Raw genomic sequence first — 20,978 nt, forward strand, 5'->3', positions numbered from 1 at the left:
GGTAAATTTTTGAGGTACTTAACTATTGTTTAAAATTATTATTATTATTTTAGTGCTGTTTATTTGTATGTTTGCTTCAACTCTTTAATTCATTTTTTTTAAATACCAAGGTGTACTTTGAAATAAGAATGGCTCCGTATTGAGAGTTCAAAAAGTAGAAGATGATGGTTTGGAAGGGATATACCTACGTAAATATGAATGTTGGATCAGCGCGCTAATTTATTTACTATTTATTAATTTTATTTTATATTTGTACATCCAAGTTTGCAAATGTCTAATTTGTTATAACTTACAAGCATTCATTATCACATTTTTATTATTTATTACATTATCTTTTGATTAATATGGCTCCTTCAATACAGCTTGAATCAAGTTGAATCTATCAATTGGTGCAGACTTTATACTTTTCAGCAGGATATTATTATATTGCATTCCTTTGTACAGTAAACTGTTTTGTATATTGGCTTTGTCCTTTTTTCTATTGAGGGAATTTCATAAATTTACTTTTTCAAAACAGAAAATGAATAATATATATTATCTTCAAAAATGACGTGCATATTTTTTTAAGAGCATAAAAACTTAAAATGTTTAGTGAAAGTTTTTTGTAAATCGGTAGAAATTCGGAATGCGGTGTCTTAATAAATTCAGAAAATGAGAACGGGTTGCTCCTACGACTAGTTCTTGAGTTAGTGTGGAGTGGCTGTGGAACGATTTGCCAGCCTCTGTATTTCCTCCCTCCTACAATATGGGTCTCTTTGAGACCCATGTTCACTCCTTCCTCTCCCCCAAAAGACCCTCCACACAACACCCGCAGTGATGAATTTGGCACTGAGATAATTTATTTTCCTCTCCTGGGTGGAGTTAATTAAAAAAGGAAATTATCTAAATTTTATGCTTTTTAAAATCACTTTTTTATGTAAGAAATGAAACAGATAGAAATTACTTATCTTGGTTAATAATTAGCATACCTAATATTATGAAAGTGTGAAAACAGGAGCAAAGGAAAATAAATAGTAAAGCAATGGTAATATTATTACTATACGAAACACTCACCATATTATATATATTTTCCTGATCTAAATTACGTCACAATCAACAAAATTCTATTTAATTAGTTCAAATTCAACTTTAACAACACGTATCAATAAGCGTACTCAATAGAAGTGTTGAAAACTTCAACATTTCTGCGAAGAAATCAATTTTACTGAATGAAATTTCAAATAATATTCAGTCAAAGGATCAAACGGATCAAGTATTTGCTTGCTAGAATTTTGTCACAACCTCGAATCACAAAATACAACCACAATTTTTTTTATTAACTAGCGCAAATTTTCTGCCAATAGTATAAAGTAGACCGCCGAAGCCGAACTGATATGCAGAACCATTTGCATGACAGTTTTCAAGGAAAATATGCATTCGACTAAAAAAAGGTTTGCATTTACTCTTAGCGTAAGATTAGCGGGTTATTATTTAGTAGACTTTTTGATGTGGTGCAGATGAACTGTTTGGGGTAGTTAGATAGGGGTGGCTGAAGGCTTGGCACTTGCATTGCCCCCGTAACCCAGTTTGGCGCTTGACTGTAGCGCCACTTTAGTTCCTCGATTTGAGAAGGGTTGCGCGCGAAATTATGGCGCCACTTTTAAATAACGCTCTATCTGAATATAATAATCATTTTAAGGACGTTTAAATAATTGTAAAGTTTTATTAATCAAAGAATTGCATTTCGGATATGTTATTTCAATGAGTGATATTTTTTTAGTCTAATTGCCAGTAAAACAATGTCAACCGAAAATGCTTTTCTAGTGTAAATTTCATAACGAAATTTACCAGTTTTAAGATTGATACACGCACTGAAAATATAAACCAACAGAATGTTTGTTGTGAGCGTTTAAAAAGTAAGGGAAATTTTCCACTTCTTTGGGAAAATTTATCAAATTTTTGAAAATATCGAAATATGATCTATTCATTACGATAATCAATTACGTTGAACTGCCTGGGACCCAGGAGCTAGGAGTCAAAAGCTCTTGTGTAACGTAGCGACAACCGTTTTATTTCAAATCGAAATAGATTCTTTTTCTTGGGATCATCTCTTCAGTGGATACACGCATACAAACATTGAAACTTTATGCATTATATTTTTTAATAATTACACTAATTCATTAATATATTTATTTATTTACGCTTTTATGACATTTTTTTTTAATGTGAATATTTATTTTATTTTATTTTGTTTTTTTTTTATATATATATATATATATATATATATATATATTTATTAGTAAAAAAAGATACACGAATTACATTACACAATAAATTACAGTTATTAATCACATAATATAATATAATATAAGTATTTGATGTACCCCCATAAATAAGCAGGGCTTGTGTGTATGGGGGGTGTTGTTATATTGGTTTATATTTGATATGATTCAGTTCAACTGTTCGGAATGCTTTTTAAGGTGGCTTTTGAATTCGTTTATATTTGCGTTCATGTTTCTTATTTTTTCTGGTAATGAATTAAAAAATTTAACTCCTAGATATTCATGGTTGAACTGTCCTATTGTTTTTTTACATTTAGGAGTAGGAAGTATTGACGTTTGTCTAAGATTTCTGTTATTTTTAAAGGGTGAAATTTTATTTTGAACATTGTTTTTATAAATTTGTAATGTTGCTTGATAGAAGTATAATGCACTTAATTTTGTGACCTTAAATTGTTTGAATAAAAGATCGGATATATCTCAAGAGTCCCAACTGCTCCCAACCGCCTGGAGCCAGTGAGACTATGGCATCCCCAATTGGGGTATGTTGTGAGGCTGAAGGTAGGGTAGGGGAAGGAGATTGGGTAGATGAAGGTGGAGAAGTACCTGGCTATTCAGATCTGGTCAGCAAACAAGGCCAAAGCCATTTCCAGCAACGTTTCAATTCTGAATGGTGGTCTAACACCAGAGCGTTACTGAGAGTATCTTCAACTCTGGAACATGTCCCTAATATAGTATATATTATTTTAAATGAGTAATTTGTGAAATAAATCCAATAAAATTTACTTGCCCACGTCGCGATTTGAACCCGCGACCTCCAGCTTGCTAATCGAGAGCCTTACGCCTCGACCACGGGGGCCGACAAAATGCAAATAATAAAAATGCATTTAACACAATAATAAAAAAAAAATAACTAGATACATGAATGGGGTGTGCAGTTAAATTTTTTCATATAGGCACTATAAATATCGAACAACAGAATACTCGTACAACAAAAGCAAAGAAAAGAGAAAAGGTATAGATTTATAGTCATCTGCACATAGCCGTAAATTCAATATTTGGTGATTTTTAGTCATCTTCCCATAGCCATAAATTCAATATTCGGTGATTTGTAGTCATGTTCCCATAGCCGTAAATTCAATATTCGGTAATTTGTAGTCATCTTCACATAGCCCTAAATTCAATATTCGGTGATTTGTGGTCATCTTCCCATAGCCATAAATTTTTGAATATGTAATTATAATTTCTTTACTGTGCATAATCATCATAAAACAAAAGTATGCATTGCCGACTGTTATTGGCTAGTTGTTTAAATAATGCAGGTTGTTTTCTTCCTCTGTGGCTGTGGGTAACCTTGGCGTGGCCTTGACTTACTTCCGGTTCAATCGATCCGGTCCGAGCACCTACCAACTACCACCCCCTGTCATCCCTTCAACACGGAACACAAAACCCCTCCCACGGAAGGCTAAGGGAGGGTCTAGACGATTTGGCGATAGTACTTTCAGCTTGTAAGAATAGATTTTTGCTTATCTAACTAACTAGCCACTACGCCGTTTCTTCAGGGCAGAGGATGGACTACCACGCAAATCTGTCTTGGCATAAGTTCCTCACTTCATGGAGTCGAAAATATTGTCTGCGAATAAATTTTGTGTTTTTTTTGTGGACTGTAAATAATATTTTGATATTTCGATCAATGAATGGGGGAGCTGTGTTGAATTGGAAAGAGACTTAACTCTGGTTTTTAGTATACGTTTTGTTGCAAATCGATATTATGTCCTCGAGGGACACTGTAGGTGTTCACTGCAAAAGCTTCCGTAATGTACTTGAATTAAACGCAATTTATTCACTGCGCAGGTTTTCTTAACAGGCTGATAATGTAGATACAATAAATTATTGCAATGTCACTGATGTAGTTATGTAATTCACACTTTCAGACATCAGGAACAGGTAATTGTGTAACAGATAATTGGGCGGAGGAATGCAGGAACATATATTGTAAATAGAGTTGCATATAGTTGCGTCAACACTTCATTCACATTCATGCATCATCTCATACATACTCCTCTGTTATACAGATTCTTATCACAATCCGTCTTAACTAATTGGTCGTGTCATGTCTTCCACGGAGGTCCCCGACTATTACTTACTTTCGCTTTTTCCACAACTTTGATTGTTCAGATCTATAAAACTTTTTTCATATAGCCAGGGTCTTAACTATGTGGCGCAAAAATCACAAATAATGGTGAAGATATCATCAACGTAGCGCCACCTACCGTGTCGAGAGCCAATTCTTCGAGAGTACTTACTAATTTTGACGTAAAAATCTAAAATCAAATCTGATAAATAATACAAGTACATGACACGCTCAACTGAAAAAAAGCACGTTTCAAGTAAGATATGGGCAAACCTAAGGGTGCTTTTTTTTTAAATTAACATTTTAGACTTTTAAAAACTCAACAGAAATGCATTTTTATCTCGGATTTAGGTACTAAAACTTCTGTTGAATACGACATGGATATGAATATATTTTGACAGTATGGATTATATTTAGAGAAGTGATGGCAATTATTTACTTTTAACCTAAGTTCAAAACTGAAAAAGGAGTTTTTTTATATAAACCTATATATTTTTTTAAAGAAAAAAAACCGTATTGAATATTACTTATTTATTGAGAATCTTGGTAATCCGGTGAAAAGGGAGATTACGGGCACTTAACGAATGAATTGATAAGTTTCCTAATAAACTTTTAATAAAATACCAACGTATTATCCGTGTGTATGTATTATGTCGGGGAACGAGTTCATGAAAATATTTTCGCATTTCGTAATTGTATATTATCAAAACACGTGTTTCGATATGTTAGGCATTGATTAAAAGTTTATCAGGAAACGTCCTGCAATCCCGTTTTAACCGGATTACCAATAAAGGAATAGATTTTCAAGAAATTAGCGATAATATTTTTTCTACGTGTAGCAGCTCTGTATCGTAAAATAGAAAAACTTTTTTTGAAGTGATTATAAAAACCCCTTTCGGGAATGACTTCTCACACTTTGCTCCCAAGAAGCTAATCACAATCAGTAATCACTGTGTGGAGTGACTAATTTTCACCAGGTGCAGAATGCAGCTGAGAAATTGTCCGAAATGTTGATTGTAATTATCGAGATCAGTGCATTACATAGTCAACTGGTTTAGATGGATCAAGATACATATTATTGTTTAAAGTACGGAGAGAGTACAATCACGTTCATATTTTTAGAGATATTATCTTATGTTGGTAGTTTACGCGACAAACGTGTTCTGTGTATCAATGAATTGTAAAGGAATTTATTTTTTAGCGTCTTTTTAGGGGCTTTTTACATATGAATAGTAAAAATTATACAGAACATATTTACTATACATAACTAAACTGCATCATTAACAATCTTTTTTTATTGTTAAATGATTAATTAAAGATGTCTACTGACTCGGTATAAATATTTTACTCCGTAAGTATTCTGGGTAATGAGGTATCTATATGGTAGTTAGTTTCAGAATTTTTTCACTGAAATAAATCCCGACTTCTAGTCCAAATAATCCAACAGTTTATCAATGCAAACCATTCTGGTATATCAAATGCATCATTCAGAATTTTATATAGAAATACTAAGGACGGGTTGTTTCGGAGAATTTGAACAATTCATCAAATTTCAACGTTCATTTCCGGGTTCTGTGAAAGTCCTATTCAAGTTCTGTTATTATATCATTATAGGCTAGTTGCTTGACAAAACTGAAATTAAAACAGAACTCTAAAAAATCTTTCACAGAACTTGAAAATGAACGTTGAAATTTGATGAATTGTTCTAATTCTCCGAAACAACCCGTCCTAAGTCTGTGAGAATTCTCCTGTCCGACAATTTAAGTATATTAATTTAATTTAAAAGATGGTTGTAGCTCACAAAAGTTGCTGAAATATCCGTTATAAAACTTACACATTCTTTCAATAGCTTCTTACATTAACTCCACACTGTGTGAACTGCCAACTTAATGAAAGGAAGGAGAGGAATTTCCGGGAAGGAAAAGGTGTGGGGGGTGGGTAGGAGAGTCCGGCTGGAGAGGTCAAAGGGACTATCAAACGGCCCGCAATGCAGTTGGTGAGCAGATGGGCACACCCGAACCCTTAAACGCATCTTGTCATAGAACTAAAACATACGTATATATCGTCTACAATTTTTTCTCGATTCAAAATATTACCACATTGCATATTGTTGCAGAAAATAACTGTTATTAAAAAAATGTTTGTTTTCATGATATGTTTCTACATATTTTTAAAATCATTTAATAATTATTTTCAGTAAGTTACCGAATGTCACACATTACACAATTTTCAAAACGTTTAAAAATGTTTTTTTTGTGCCATCGAGTATTTAAATTTTTCTATTTATGAAAACAAACAATTTAAATAACATCTTATATCACTCTTCTTGAAAAAAAAAACATTTTTTCTGTCGCGTAATTCGTGCCTCGGTCATAGCACGGTCATGGTATGCTACGGTTATGTGGACAGACTCCATAAGTCATAAAACGTAGCGAACCATTTGGGGTGACTTATGGCAGAGATTGTTTATGCAATAAATGGTTTCCCGGGCGGCGGTTCCCATACCCGCCTCCCAAATCGGATAGTAAATTATTTTCTTTCTATGGCGTAGATTTTGTTGCTCCTTTCTGAAATATTCTGGATTGTGGAAACAATAATACACTAATTAATGTGTGCTGGTGAGCTTTTATTTTCGTCCAAATAAATAAAAATTAATTGATTTATCAAAATTGACAATGTTTTACAAATAAATTGCTTTATAAAATAATTATGTGCGTTTCTAAAAAATATTATTAATGCAATATAAGCGTCAAAATGAGTTACTTGTCGAGCATGATAAAAATCATTGCAATCACAAATACAGTCATCAAGTACCTACTACTTATCAACGACAGCGCCCTTGAGGTGATTTTTCGTAGAAACGACATTATTCAATTTATCCAATGATCATGAACAGCAATTTAAATCCACGAATTTGTTTAAATAGTTACATTTTAAGAAAACCAATTTCAAATATCGATTAAATCGGCCTAAACATGACATGAAGTAATAATTAACGTATTTTACAAACAATTAATTCAAAATCATTCATGTTTAAGTTAACAGTTGAGAGAGTTGGTGATCTAAACATTTTTTTTATTAGACGGTTTAAAATTTAGTAATATGATAATATGTCCTAAATCATAATTCGCTACAAAATAATTTAATATTGTAGCATTATCGCATTTATTTCTTCTCATTTCATTCGATATCATAACGGGTATAATAATACTTGTCCATTGGAGTTGGTAGTAATAGTAGTAAAACTCAAATTACAGAACATTAAAAAAATCACTGAATTTTATATCAATTTGAATATTCGTATTGAAGGAAGTTTCTAAGGACGGGTTGTTTCAGAGAATTTGAAGAATATTTCAAATTACGAAGTTAATTTTCAAGTTCTGTGAAGTGTGAAACTGAAATAATAACAGAACTTGAATAAAACCTTCACAGAACTTGAAAATAAACTTTGAATTTTTATGAATTGTTCAAATTCTCTGAAACAACCCATCCTACAAAACGTCTTTATATTTTTTTAGAGTTCGAGTTCATAAGATGATATCACTTACGGAATTCAGATATTAATAAATGAAAATTGCTTTATTAACCTGTTCCTTATTGATACAGCATTTGAATGGAATAAAGCTATCGATATATTTTACACTTGGCGTCGCAAAAATCACACATCGTCGAAAATATATTTTTTTTTAAATTCGTTCGAAAGTTTCCCCGACCAAATACATATAACCCAAGCAATATTGAAATAAATTGAAAGTACATTTAACAACCTCTTATGAGACAATAATTGTTTCATTTCATAAGGGATACAAATTTTAACGTTAAAAAGGGCGACGACGCTGCGCATCCTAAAGAGACGATCGATTTATTGTCTCATAAGATTTTGTAATATGTGCGATTTTTGTGACGCCGAGTGTAGTCGACCATCTACGTAATTAAGTTAAAATATCGCTTTCGAAAAGCGAAACCGATATTAATCAAAATACGGTAAGACTAGCAGAAATAAACATGTACAAAAGAATTACATAATTATGGATTATAATTATAAATTATAAACATCAATTAAATCCTCCTTTTTGTAAATGAATATGTGCAAATAAATTCTGTAACTTTTCTATGTTCTCTAATCCAGTTATGAAGATAAGTTAAGCTAAAAAATATTTGACCACAATACCTACAAGAATCGTGGAATAAACATCTTTATTTGATTGCTGTTTAATAGGTGGCTTTTCGTGTTACATAAGTTTATTCATATTAAGATATCAACACTTGGCATTTAACATAAAGAATATCGCACGTGCAGTACTGCTAATTCTATTGTTTTTAGTGTTAAGATTACCTAATTATTTTGTGTAAAAAATCTGATATAGACTAAAAGGATATTATTGAAAAAGTTGGCCTCGAGACATCTAATAACTAAACGTTTATGAAGTTTCAACAAATAGCTTTGTATCAAAACTGGCTAAATTCTATTCTTTACTTACCTATTTCGAACTAATTGCTAAATTATTATTTTGGCAGGCCCGTATCGTATTATCTGGACTTCCAAAAACATTTGAGCCCATCACTTGAATAGGGTTAGAACCAATTTTCCGAGAACTTTTTTGTACTTATTTTTTTTTGTATTTCTTAACATAATGTATTCAATGGTAGGACAAGGATTTTGCGAAACTTCCTCATTTTTACGTTACCCTTATTAATATCAAATCTTTCATTTCAAAGCCTTATATTTTAATTGAACTACAATTACGGGCCTGTTATAATATAGAACCTACTACACAATTCCGAAAATGTAACAAGAGATAGTAAGTATCTACATATAGCTTACACACAATTAAATAATTTGAAATCATCTTAGAGGTTACACATACTTAATTATAATATAAAAAATAAATACGTCACCTGTTGTTAGTAAGAAAAAATGTTCCATAAAATACAAATAACTTTGAATAGTGTTACAGTTTTGTTTTCGGTAATGTGTAAGCATTTAACATGCGTAGAAATATTGCGACGGAAAGGACAAAGAGAAAGTAATTATGCTATTAGAAAAATTAAATATGTAACTTTGGTAAATTATTTAAATTAGCGATGTTATGATTACGATTCTCACAATGAAGAAATAAATGGCCAGAAGAGAATAGAAGATACTCGTCACATTTTGAATTCATAACTAAAGCACTGTTATACAGGGTTTTCCAATAAGAGGTGTTATTTTGATATTGAAAGTAAACGTTGTCCAAATCAATACCATCCAATTCCGGCCATAAAAAATCATTAATCATCTCTCTATAGCGCAATCCATTCACCGTATTCACCATTGCTCCAGCCTCATTTTCGAAAAATTAAGGTCCAATGACTCCGCCGGACCATAAACTGCACCAAACAGTCACACGTTGAGGATAGAAAGGCTTTTCAACAATAACTCTTGGGTTTTCCGAGCCCCAAATGCGACAATTTTGCTTGTTGACGAAGCCACCGAGGTAGAAATGGGCCTTATCACTCAAGATGATTTGCATTTGATTCACTCAAGTGAATTTTAATAATTTCAATGCGTTGTTGAAGCGTGTATCGTTCCATTTTTATTAATGACGTAGTTTCTACTTGTCAAATGTCAAAAAATTACAGCTTCAAAAGTAACATCTACCGAAATAGCGGGCTATTCAAAATAACACCTCTTATTGGAAAACCCTATAGAATCATAATTCCCGTTTTCGACATGATTTCATATTGTATAACTGAGTAAGGATTTTTCGAATGTTTCAGTGAAATTGAAAGATTATCTGAAGGATCTTTTGACCGTATTATCAAAATTAATACAAGTAATGAAATCAGATTATTAGAATAATTTTAGTCGTAATCATTAAGGCTGCATCACGAAATTAAATCAAAGCAAGAATCGATAACGTGACGAAAAATAATTTAATCTTTGAACTCATTTCAACCGTATTTTCAAAAACTACAATTAATCATTTTTAAAATTATTGTTCCTAATCTAATAATAATGCACTACCGAAGTAAATTTCATATATCTATGTAATTATTTATTTCCGAAGGTTTAGAATAGTTAAATAGGTATTTCATTATTGCTATATTTTTATCCCATATATATTATATAATTATGTCATACTTACTAATAGATTTGTGAAGGCACTTTTTAGACTTGGTTCGTAAAATGCGACCTATGTCTCTCTAAACATTATTTTTATTTTCTTAATTGGTACTAGGATAGTTCACGATTTATTTATTAATAAATTTATTTCAACGTATTACCAACCTAGCTAACTTAAATAAAATATAAATAAATCCCGAAAATATTTGAAAATTCAAATAATTTTCTGAAAATATTTTTTTTTGTCCAAGAATGGTACACATGTTTTTTATGGTATAAGTAGGTACTTTGTAACAAAAATTTTTTTAAGACTAGTGAGTTTCATATTTTTTATATGACAGATAATTTATTGTAAATTTTGTTTGAAGGGGTAGGTACTAATATTCCTGGATGATTCAGTATTAATTTCGGAAGGATTTATTCCACACACATTTTTATTAAAATAACTAACTAATTAAAAATTTGTATTGTTTTTTAGTTTTTCATTTTAGTTATTCTGTAAATTTAACATTTTCAAATGTTGAGGGTTATGGAATACAAGTACATTTTATTAAAACGTAAATTAACTTTTTAATAGGTATATTTTATTTTTAGTCTAAATTTTATTAAATATAATTAATTATTTTTAATTTAATTACACGAATTTCAATGTGTAAAAACTTAACATCGACTTTACAACACCGAAAACATGAATACAAAAATTATAGTTCCTTCCTCATTTGCGTGAGATTAATACCTTCCTTAGCGAAATGAATATGTTCCGATATGCGTATCAATATAATATAAACGTAAGAGACAAGTGATGTTTTCAAATAATTTATTTCCAAAAACTACCGACCTGAAACCTTCGTTTTCAAAATAAGTCACGATAGCTTACAACGTCTTATGATAGAATATGATAATTTTTACTGGAGAGATTTTAATTTAATGCAATGTCCATGTAGAATAAACTGTATATAAGTTGAAGACTTATTGAAATTGTCAAGAATATTGAAGTGTAATCAAATCATTGTTATGGCGCGAATACATGTGAGAGCCGAACCCCGAATTATGGGAAAGGAATACATAATCAACAAATGGAGCGAAACGCCGCATGAGGTTGCTACGTTCCTTTCCCATCATTCAAGGCTCGGCTCGCAAATGTATACGCAGCATTAGATGTTGTGATTTCCTACTATCATAATTATATCCAAACGGTTTGAAAGATAATTTCTTAGAGTAGATATTAAAATCATTATTCATACAATTTTGTCATGAATTAATCAAAAATTAATATTATATTTAAAGTGCACTTTAAATGTGGGTATCCATTTGTTCGATTCCGTGGTAGATATTATTTCTAGTGTTTGCCACATTAGTTTTTAAGGGCGCCACTTTAGTGGCTCCCAATCCCGGCATTCCATTGACCGCCGTCATCCCCGCGAATCCGTTAGCCGCCTTCGTGAGGCCGCCGTTAGCGGCGCCCGTGACGGTGTTAGCGGCGCCCGTCACGGCGTTAGCGGCGCCCTGCAGATTCCCGCCTAACCCGGCCACCAGGCCGTTGGCGTAACCGTTGGCGAGCCCGGCGCCGTTCTTGATGACGCCGTTGGCCGCGTGGCGGACGCCGTTGGCCACCACGGCCCCCGCGGGGGATACAACGCCATGCACCTGTTGACTGATCGTGCTAATTCCTGCAAACAACAACACATATTGAGCATTAGTCATTCACTTGTACAGTGCTACTTTTTTGTTATTTTCTGAGACTATCGGAAGATGTTTTGTTATTACGGTACATTATAATTATCTACAACGTTCTACAGTACTATTTTTGCCATTGTATTACTTACATAAGTGGGATATACCTATTTCTAAAGGTTGCTATTATTATACAGATATGCATTCTAAATTAATTATTTTATGTGTTTTACTAATATATCAATAATTATTAGAAAATACATAGATTTTTTGACAAGAAAGTTGGTTCGTAATAAACATCAATAACAATAAGAGTAGTATTCCGTTAGAAAAATCGATTGATGTGATGTAAAATGAGGTATGCATCGATACGATCGATGAAGATATGTGCAGAGATGTGCTTTATTTCAAATAAATCCATTTCAAATGGAAATGCAAAATGCAAAATGGTTATTTTCCATTTTGCATTTTAAATGCTTTTCCAAAAACCATTTTGCATTTTGCATTTTAAATGCTTTTCTCAATGAATTTTCCATTTTAAATGCATTTTGCAACATTCTTCCTACTATCTCCACTCATCTTTTTTTCATAAGCCCCAAATATCAGTCGGTCCTCAACCTCGATATGAGAGATAATTTACATTTGTCAAGTTGCTCCTTGGTGGGAGCCCTGGCAATTGAGTGATGATACTATTACAAAAAATACTGATTCAAATACTGAACATGGGGCCATGACGCTGTAATATTAAATGTTAGATAGCAGTTTCTATGTTTTTACGTTGGCAACATTAGTCCCGTGCAAATTTTTTGTGGTTTCATAATCTGTAGTCGTGGTGTTTTTGGATTTACCATCATGTAATATGTTTGTTCTACATTGATGTCCAATAAATGACAAAATTGTTTAAAAATTCTATAATTATTTTAATTGTTTGACCTGATAAACCATTTTGAATTTTCAATGCCTTTTGAAAATAGGTATTTTGCATTTTGCATTTGAAATGCTTTTCTAAAAACCATTTTGCATTTTGCATTTTCAAATGGAAAAGTTTTGACCCATTTCCATTTTGCATTTGAAATGGTTTTGGGTACCCATTTTGCACATCTCTGGCCATATGGCAAGCGTGCAGAATTTTGCGATATTTAAAAAGTTTTTTCATTTTTTGATTTCCAACATTTTTGCCAAAGTTTGTATATTGCGTTTTAGTCAAGTGTATTGTAGAATATTGATATAGTTATATATTTTTAACTTGCACATTTATTAATTTACTTTATTTAGTCAATAAAATACCAATGTCGAATTTAACAAAATGTCTATTTTCATATTTAACTTTAGGTACGCCAGATTAATTTTGTGGAGTCTTAAATTGATGGGATATTTCACAATCTGTTTTCCGAGATATCTGAGCCCTGTTCCCATCAGGGCGGTTCAATGGCACCATATGTAAATTGAGTCTTGAGTCTTTTCATCCTTTTCACATTTCCTGCATCTATTGGTGTTTTACACACCTAACAACGTACATGTTGTGTCTCCTGAGGTGGCAGTGTCCCATTAGTAGTCCTACAAGTTCCCTCAGTGAGTTTCTATTCATTTTGAGTAGTTGTCTGATTCATGTAGGGAAATTAAAGATTTTTAAACTACGATTGTATTTTTCCTGTCTGTTGGAAATAACGGAACTCTTTTTTTTCCAGGGAGCGCAGAGTTTTGAAGGTACCTACGCGAACTACGCAATTCTATTACAGCCTACTGAACGACTAATGTCTGGAATCTAGGGTGCATCTACATATCAAGCGAAGATATGTATGGAACGCCGCCTACCTATACATACCTGGGAAAGGCTGCCCCCGCCTGGCGCTATTGGTAAGGGTGGGGGCGGGCGGGGGGGCAGGGGGGGCAGGGGTGTTAAGCACGCGGGGCGCCGTGGAAGGCTGCGGACCCACGCCCGCAGCACCCCCCAAGGCCCCCACGCCCGGGGGCGCCGCAGGGAAAATGGACATGTGCTGCAGCATCACACGACTGAAGTCTTCTTGGACTGGAACCGTGTCTGTGTCCCCATCAACCTGGAATTTTATTTAATTCATGTACTTTAGACCACTAGATACAGTGGGTTGGGGCGATTGATTGAATGGAATCCCACGAGTCTACTTTGAATTACAAGGACTGCAGAGCAAGAGAGTAATGGGAGACATAAACTTAGGTGGCATTAATGCATACACAATAAAGACGATAAAAATTGCAAGCCCTAGGCAGTTCCAACGAGAGACGGAGTAGTGAGACATCAAGGTGGTAAGGCACCGTCTTCTCAGGGGTCACCAGACGTGATCCCTGAGAAGACGGTGGGATAGTAGAGAAAAGACTTCCGAATAACCCCGAGGAAGTAATTCACCCCAATCGACAGGGTCACTAAGAGCAGAAGGTCAACAGGGTCAGTTGATCAGATCAGGAGGTGAAGTTTCCAGTGAATTACACTTACGATGGTTAGTCTTTGGTCAGCGTCCAGTGATTTGAGCATGGGCAGAGACAGCTCACGGAAGAGTTCCAGCCTCCTGCGGAAGGCCGCCACGCTGTCGTCCAGACGCCCTCTGCCCAGCTGCAGCTTGGAGCAGTCCAACAGGACTACTTGCGGGTGTTGGTGGAACTGCACACATAAATAGTCAATGGTCATGTTTGTAGTACTTAGTTAAATTAATATATTTAAATGTAGTGGTGTAACGGATTCAGGATCCTAGGTTCAAGCGACCGAATTGAGGTTTTCAAGAGGATTGGCATAGACTGAGATGGACACAGAAACCCTGGTACTCTTCATGGAAAAGTAGCAATTGAGGTGGCTTGGTCATGTTTTAAGAATGCCAGATTGTCGAATTCCGCTGAAAATTCTGGGTGCTATTTCAGAGGGAAGACATTCAGTGGGACACTCCCAGATATAGTTTGGAGAAACAACTGCAGTGTCTTTGTGAGGAAACGCTAGGCCTGCTATAGATAGAGGCCGCTGGCATTGTAAGTATTAACGTTATTTTAGTTTCAAACGAATTGTATCTACAAAAGCTAAAAATAAGTTTCTGCAATGATTGCACGTTGATTTAGAAGTAATAAGTATTAAGTAGATTATTAAGGAAGCCACTGATAACTAATGAATGGATAACTCACCAGTTGTTCAAAGGCCTTAGCCTGCTCGATGTCCCTGGGGAAGCCGTCGATGATGATGCCGAGCGCCCGCTGGGCTTGCTCGAGTCGTTCTGTGACAAGACGCATGACCACCCCGTGCGGCACCATCTCCCCACTGCTGATGGACTGCCGAGCCACGGCCGCGTCGCTCCCGGCTCGCAGGTCGCTGCTCTCGGCCAACTGGCGGAGGCTGCGACCGACACTGCAGGGGGACGGATAAAACTCTTAAACAAGGAACTGACTATTTCACTAGCCAGTTGTACACGGGTTTAACTGTTGCCTGATTGTGACTCTTTCGGATTACAGGAGTCACAAGAAGACAGCAGTCGTTTGGGAGACAAGAAACCTAAAATAGCTGCAGTTTTCTGTTGGGCGAAGGATAGAATTTATAAAGCGGATACAAACTAAAATGACCAAGTGTGTGCCTCAGTGGAAGCGACTCAGATCTAGACCGAGAAAGCGGTGGATAGACTGTATAGAAGAGGATTGGAGCAAAACGAAAAGTACAGAGCACTGGAGGCAAATGCAGAGGGACTGAAGCCATGGGAGAGTATTTGCAGAAGAGGACAAATAACACATTGGCAAGTGGCACTATGATTATGACGAAGATGATTTTACAAGTCGGTAGGGTATTTGCCATCTATCTTCCTACTTTTGACTGGTTTAACCTCACCGATGGCCCCTCGACTGCTACAAGAAGGTTGAGATAAGCTCACTTTAGATTTAGATACATGTAGTGTATATTTCGTATTTTGAAAGTGGGGATTAGAAGGAAAGAAAATACCGCAACAGTCTAATGTACTATGCAATGAAAATGTTGCTGAAAGCAAATACCCTATATTAATAATACCTTCAACTTCTGACAATTCCCATGCATTCTGATGGCAACATGCTACACTATCGCCTCCTAGCAGCACGACTTGTGCGGCTTGGTTTACTGTGATACATTTGAATGGATTTTATGTGAAATATAATTTAAAAAATTGTGCGTAAAAAAAAAATTGATTTCAAAAAACTAGATACTATTATTGCTTTTTGTCGCTCATAAATAAAAAAATATTAAAGCTTTTATTAAGGGGAACGGCTGCGCGGCCTTTTATTAAGGAGAACGGCTGCGCGGCCTTTTATTAAGGGGAACGGCTGCGCGGCCTTTTATTAAGGGGAACGGCTGCGCGGCCTTTTTCATAAGAAACTTAAATTTGGATTTGAGGCCAAAATATTTAATTAGTTTTTGAAAATATTTAACCAAACTACATAATATTCTTATAATCAAAATGTGTAGCGAACATCTAGTACGGATATGTACTATGAACATTATTTATTTATGTTTTAAATTATGAAATATAGAGCATTAAAGAATTATTTTTTTCATGATTTTGAGGCAACTTAGGCTGAGTTAATGGTAACTTTTTGTGAGTTAATGGTAATTATTTAAAAGCTTAATCTTACTCTGTGTACTGTGCAAATAAGATGATATAAAAAATTGAAAATTAAATTATAAGAAAAGCAATCATGGGCGTAAAATATAATTGCAAACGACCGATTTACGTTAAAATAAAAAAAAATCGTAAATAAACTAAAATTTCTACAAAAAAACTTTAATTTTAAGATGTTTTATTTTTTATCATATTTTTCGTCTTATTAAAATAGTAGGTTTGGTTATTTTTTTTAACAATTAAAAAAATGCCAAAGTTGCCTCTAAAATCAAGCATTTTGTTTTCCTTAATTTAAAAAATGGTTTAATGGCCTGCATTTCATAATTAAAATTACAAATAAATAAAACAGAAAAGTTTCATACACTATATTACTATATCTTTTGATTAAAAAATAATTTTTCAGTTTGGTTAAGTATTTTTTCTTCAAATCAAAATTTAAGTTTTGTATGAAAAGGGTAGCGCAGCCCTTAACTCTATCATTGATGGTTTGGGTTATAAAAGACTTATACCTATAATTGTAAAATATTTTTATATATTTCATGAAATATATGAATAAATCAAAAATATATTATGCATCAATATATTCAATAATTCAAAATACAACAAGATCGATGTTTTCGTGATCACGATCCGAATTGGTATCGATGAAAGAGATTTGGGTATAGCTGATTTAATACATTTATTGAGAACAAGATCAGAAATGAATGTGGAATGATAAAATGGAAATCTTTAAGGAGGGAAGTCTTGTAAGGAAAAATCATCTCACAGATTTTCTGTCTTATATTTGAAGGCTTCTGTTTTGGATATGTGTAATAAAGAGCTTATAGCAGAAACGTAACCAAGTACTGTTGTTGTTTGGTCACAAAAACTATCGAGTGGCATTTCAAAGTATTACAGTTGAAGATTTATTCCTCGAAAATGTTAAAAACATCGAGTGGCATGTCAATGTATTACTGCTGAAGATATATTCCTTGAAAATGTTAAAATCATCGAATGGCATGTCAAAGTATTACATTTGAAGATTTATTCCTAGAAAATGTAAAAACCATCGAGTGGCATGTCAAAGTATTATAGTTGAAGATTTATTCCTCGAAAATGTTAAAACCATCAAGTGGCATGTCAAAGTATTACAGTTGAAGATTTATTCCTCGAAAATGTTAACAATTACAGCGTTCTAGTAAAGTTTTCACAGCATAAATAATACATCAAGAGATGAAAAAAATAAAACAAAATTCACCCCAAGATCTACGACATAATAAAAAATTCTAGCTATGCATTTTATTTTCACGAAAATAGAAAAAAACGTGCACATATAAGATAAATTAATGCATTTATTTTGTATATGAAATTTACTCTTTTCAAGTAACTGTCAAGTAAATTTTTTACTGAACTTGTTCAGGACACTTCGATTACCGTAGTTAAATTTATTAAGTAACGAAATTTGGTTAAATAAAAGTTCCTTAACAAGTTGCCAAAGAACTGTAAATGTACACTCGCATTTTAATTGTACCTTAGTAAAAATTTGACAAGACTAGCTACAAAATGGTAAATTAGGTCGGCAAATGGCCAGTTGTTATAAAACTAATAATTTATTTATACTTCGTGTAGGAACAAGAACTATAAACAACGTTTCCCCAAGTTCGTTGAACTTCATACCTGGTTTCGAAAAATTGCGCGGTAGTCACAACACTTCATATATAATTGATAAAATTACTATAAATAATTTAAACTTGCTTCAAAAAACTGATTAATTGTGTATTTATGAAAAAAGCCTTGTTTTCCGTAGCAGTAAATTGTGGGTTGTCATCATAACATCTTCACCAATAAATTGTAACGAAAACAATTCATACCTTGTTACATGAAACCACAGCGCCCATTTCAAAATTCATTTACATTAACCGTTATACCTGTGGAGTGGAGACCAGTAGATGGACAAATTTACGTCACTCACAAATGAACTCTATTTTTTAATGTTAACCGTTTATCTTCTAAATAAATAAAAATAGTAAAATTAAAATTGAAGACAATAAAGTATTGCGATACGTATTGCCACGCCTGAGAATATCGGAATCCTCAGAAACATATTAGAATAATGGAGATTTGTGTATGGCAACGGCCTGTTTTATTTGTTTAAAGTTTCTTTTTTACATGTTACGTGGCTGTAAGATCGAACGATGTATCGTCATAATTAATTATAATGAAGATAAAATCTGCTTCCCTGTTTCAATTACGTAGTTTAATTCCCGCTATTCATATATTTATTGCCAGGTACGACTCTTCAAAGGTGAAAAGCCTGAAAAATAAAGAGAGAAAATAGGGACACGGTTAATAAGCACTTTTAATAGAAAAATCACTGTGTTTCGGTTAGATAACAACAAAAAGGTAGGACGGGTTGTTTCGGAGAATTTGAACAATTCATCAAATTTCAATGTTCATTTTCAAGTTCTGTGAAAGATTTTTTCAAGTTCTATATATATTTCAGTTTTGTCAAGCAACTAGCCTACAATGATATAATAACGGAACTTGAATAGGACTTTCGCAGAACCCGAAGTAATGAAGTTTCCGAAAATAGAAAATAATGCATTTCGGTAATTACTTCGAAAAAAAGGATGATTTGACGTCTTTTCACCATGCCATGTTTTGCCATAATAATTTAAAATAGTTTTTTATGTTAGTTTTTATTTTATGTTTTAATTTTACCCAATCTGACAACCTAAGAACCTACTTTAGAATCGTATGTTCATATTTGGTTTAAATAAGAGAAGAAAAAAACTATCCTTAAAACTTTGACATCAGTAACAATGGCCGCCAAGTAACAATCGGTTTTATTTTTAACGAAATAAATATTAATATGTATTATTTAACATTTTTGGAAATTGAATTACCTTACTTCTCATTATTATCTAATCGTGTCCCTATTTTCTATCTAGGTATACCAAATTTACCCAACCCGATTAGACCAAAATCGGTTCAGAGGCCTTTCCAGTATTCTGGACCTATCCAACTTTTTAGAGTATAATTTTACATATAAACCAGCGAAAACTTTTGAAACATCCATTAAGACGAGACAATACCCTAAAATAATGCACAAAAATATACGACGCGCGGCCCTGGTGTATTGGACAGACTTGAGGTTGAATTTGCTCTTTCAAATCTCTAAAATAAAGTTGAGATCTTAACAACATAGGAAACCTTACAAAAATGGTCGTTTTAGTAATACGTTTATCAGGAATAATTATAATTTGAGCGTCGAGCAAACCCCCGTTATTAGAGTCTTATATCGCCTTAATGATTAATGGATGTGATATGTACCATTGGATGGTATTGTTGTTGAGGGGTGTTAGTAACCCAATCCGACCTACCTCAAGTGGACCCATCCCTTGACCTGGCTGGCTACCCTCTGGCACAGGGTGGCCTTGTTGCTGCCAGGCCCGCCTATGACCCATAGGGCGGGCGGAGGACCGGCGCCCTTCACCGGGGTCTGGTAACCCGGCTCCATGTCAGCCGCCCTGACTGTTATCACGTCTGCTTGAACCACCTGCTGCTGGAAGGTAAATGAGTTTATTAGATGAGAAAGGCCACAATTATAAAAATATTTCAGATTGATTGCAAGCATACGAACCATACGGACTTAAGGACTCTTAAAATTCTTACACTGTGGTCCTGACGCTGCTACTATGAGTTTCTTTGGTAAGTAAGTACTTGCTTAGTAAGAAGATATTTTATCCATAAATATAGCTAATAGTTGTAATGGTTGTAATTTTTGGTCAGTGTTTTTTTGGTAAAATTAAAAAAAAATTATTTAGGTATACGACAAGACCCATACTCTGTGAATTTATGCCTCAAAATAAATGAACTGCCGACGTTCGTCTTTCTTCAATCATAACTTTCTTCAGTCTCTTTCTTACCCGTAACACACCCATCAAATCAAGTGCAAGGTTCGCTAGAAGAGTGAAGACCTGGACGTGGACCGCCAAATTACTGAGTCAGTGCTGTCGCTAAGTAAAATTCACTGTTTAAAATAGTCATCACTCTGCTTATTTAATATGCTTTTGGTAAATCAACACACAAATCAGCAGTTACGACGAGTATCAACAACAATCGCCGCCATTTGCAAACTGTCGTTGCTCGATGGCACTGACTTGATCACGTGTCATCTTGATGTTCCGTCGCGCGCCATGTCCTGTACAATCACACTGTAGTTGACC

At 33.9% G+C, this 20,978-nt stretch overlaps 1 protein-coding gene across 1 annotated transcript in view; it reads right to left on the reverse strand.

The window, feature by feature from the left end:
- Positions 1-11,791: 11,791 nt before the first annotated feature.
- The window catches only part of LOC149424140 (adenylate kinase isoenzyme 5), a 71,615-nt gene continuing 62,428 nt past the window's right edge, over positions 11,792-20,978 (reverse strand). The window contains exons 8-12 of the mRNA XM_089631044.1: positions 20,133-20,314; positions 15,317-15,536; positions 14,643-14,807; positions 13,998-14,229; positions 11,792-12,168 (exon numbers count right to left, since the gene is read on the reverse strand). Coding sequence (XP_089487170.1) covers positions 11,792-12,168; positions 13,998-14,229; positions 14,643-14,807; positions 15,317-15,536; positions 20,133-20,314 — 1,176 coding nt within the window. The remainder of the gene's footprint in view (positions 12,169-13,997; positions 14,230-14,642; positions 14,808-15,316; positions 15,537-20,132; positions 20,315-20,978) is intronic.

This window comes from Hesperophylax consimilis, chromosome 4 (assembly GCF_061612785.1).
Source record: "Hesperophylax consimilis isolate HC1 chromosome 4, BYU_Hcon_1.0, whole genome shotgun sequence".
NCBI classification, from domain to species: Eukaryota; Metazoa; Arthropoda; class Insecta; order Trichoptera; family Limnephilidae; genus Hesperophylax; species Hesperophylax consimilis.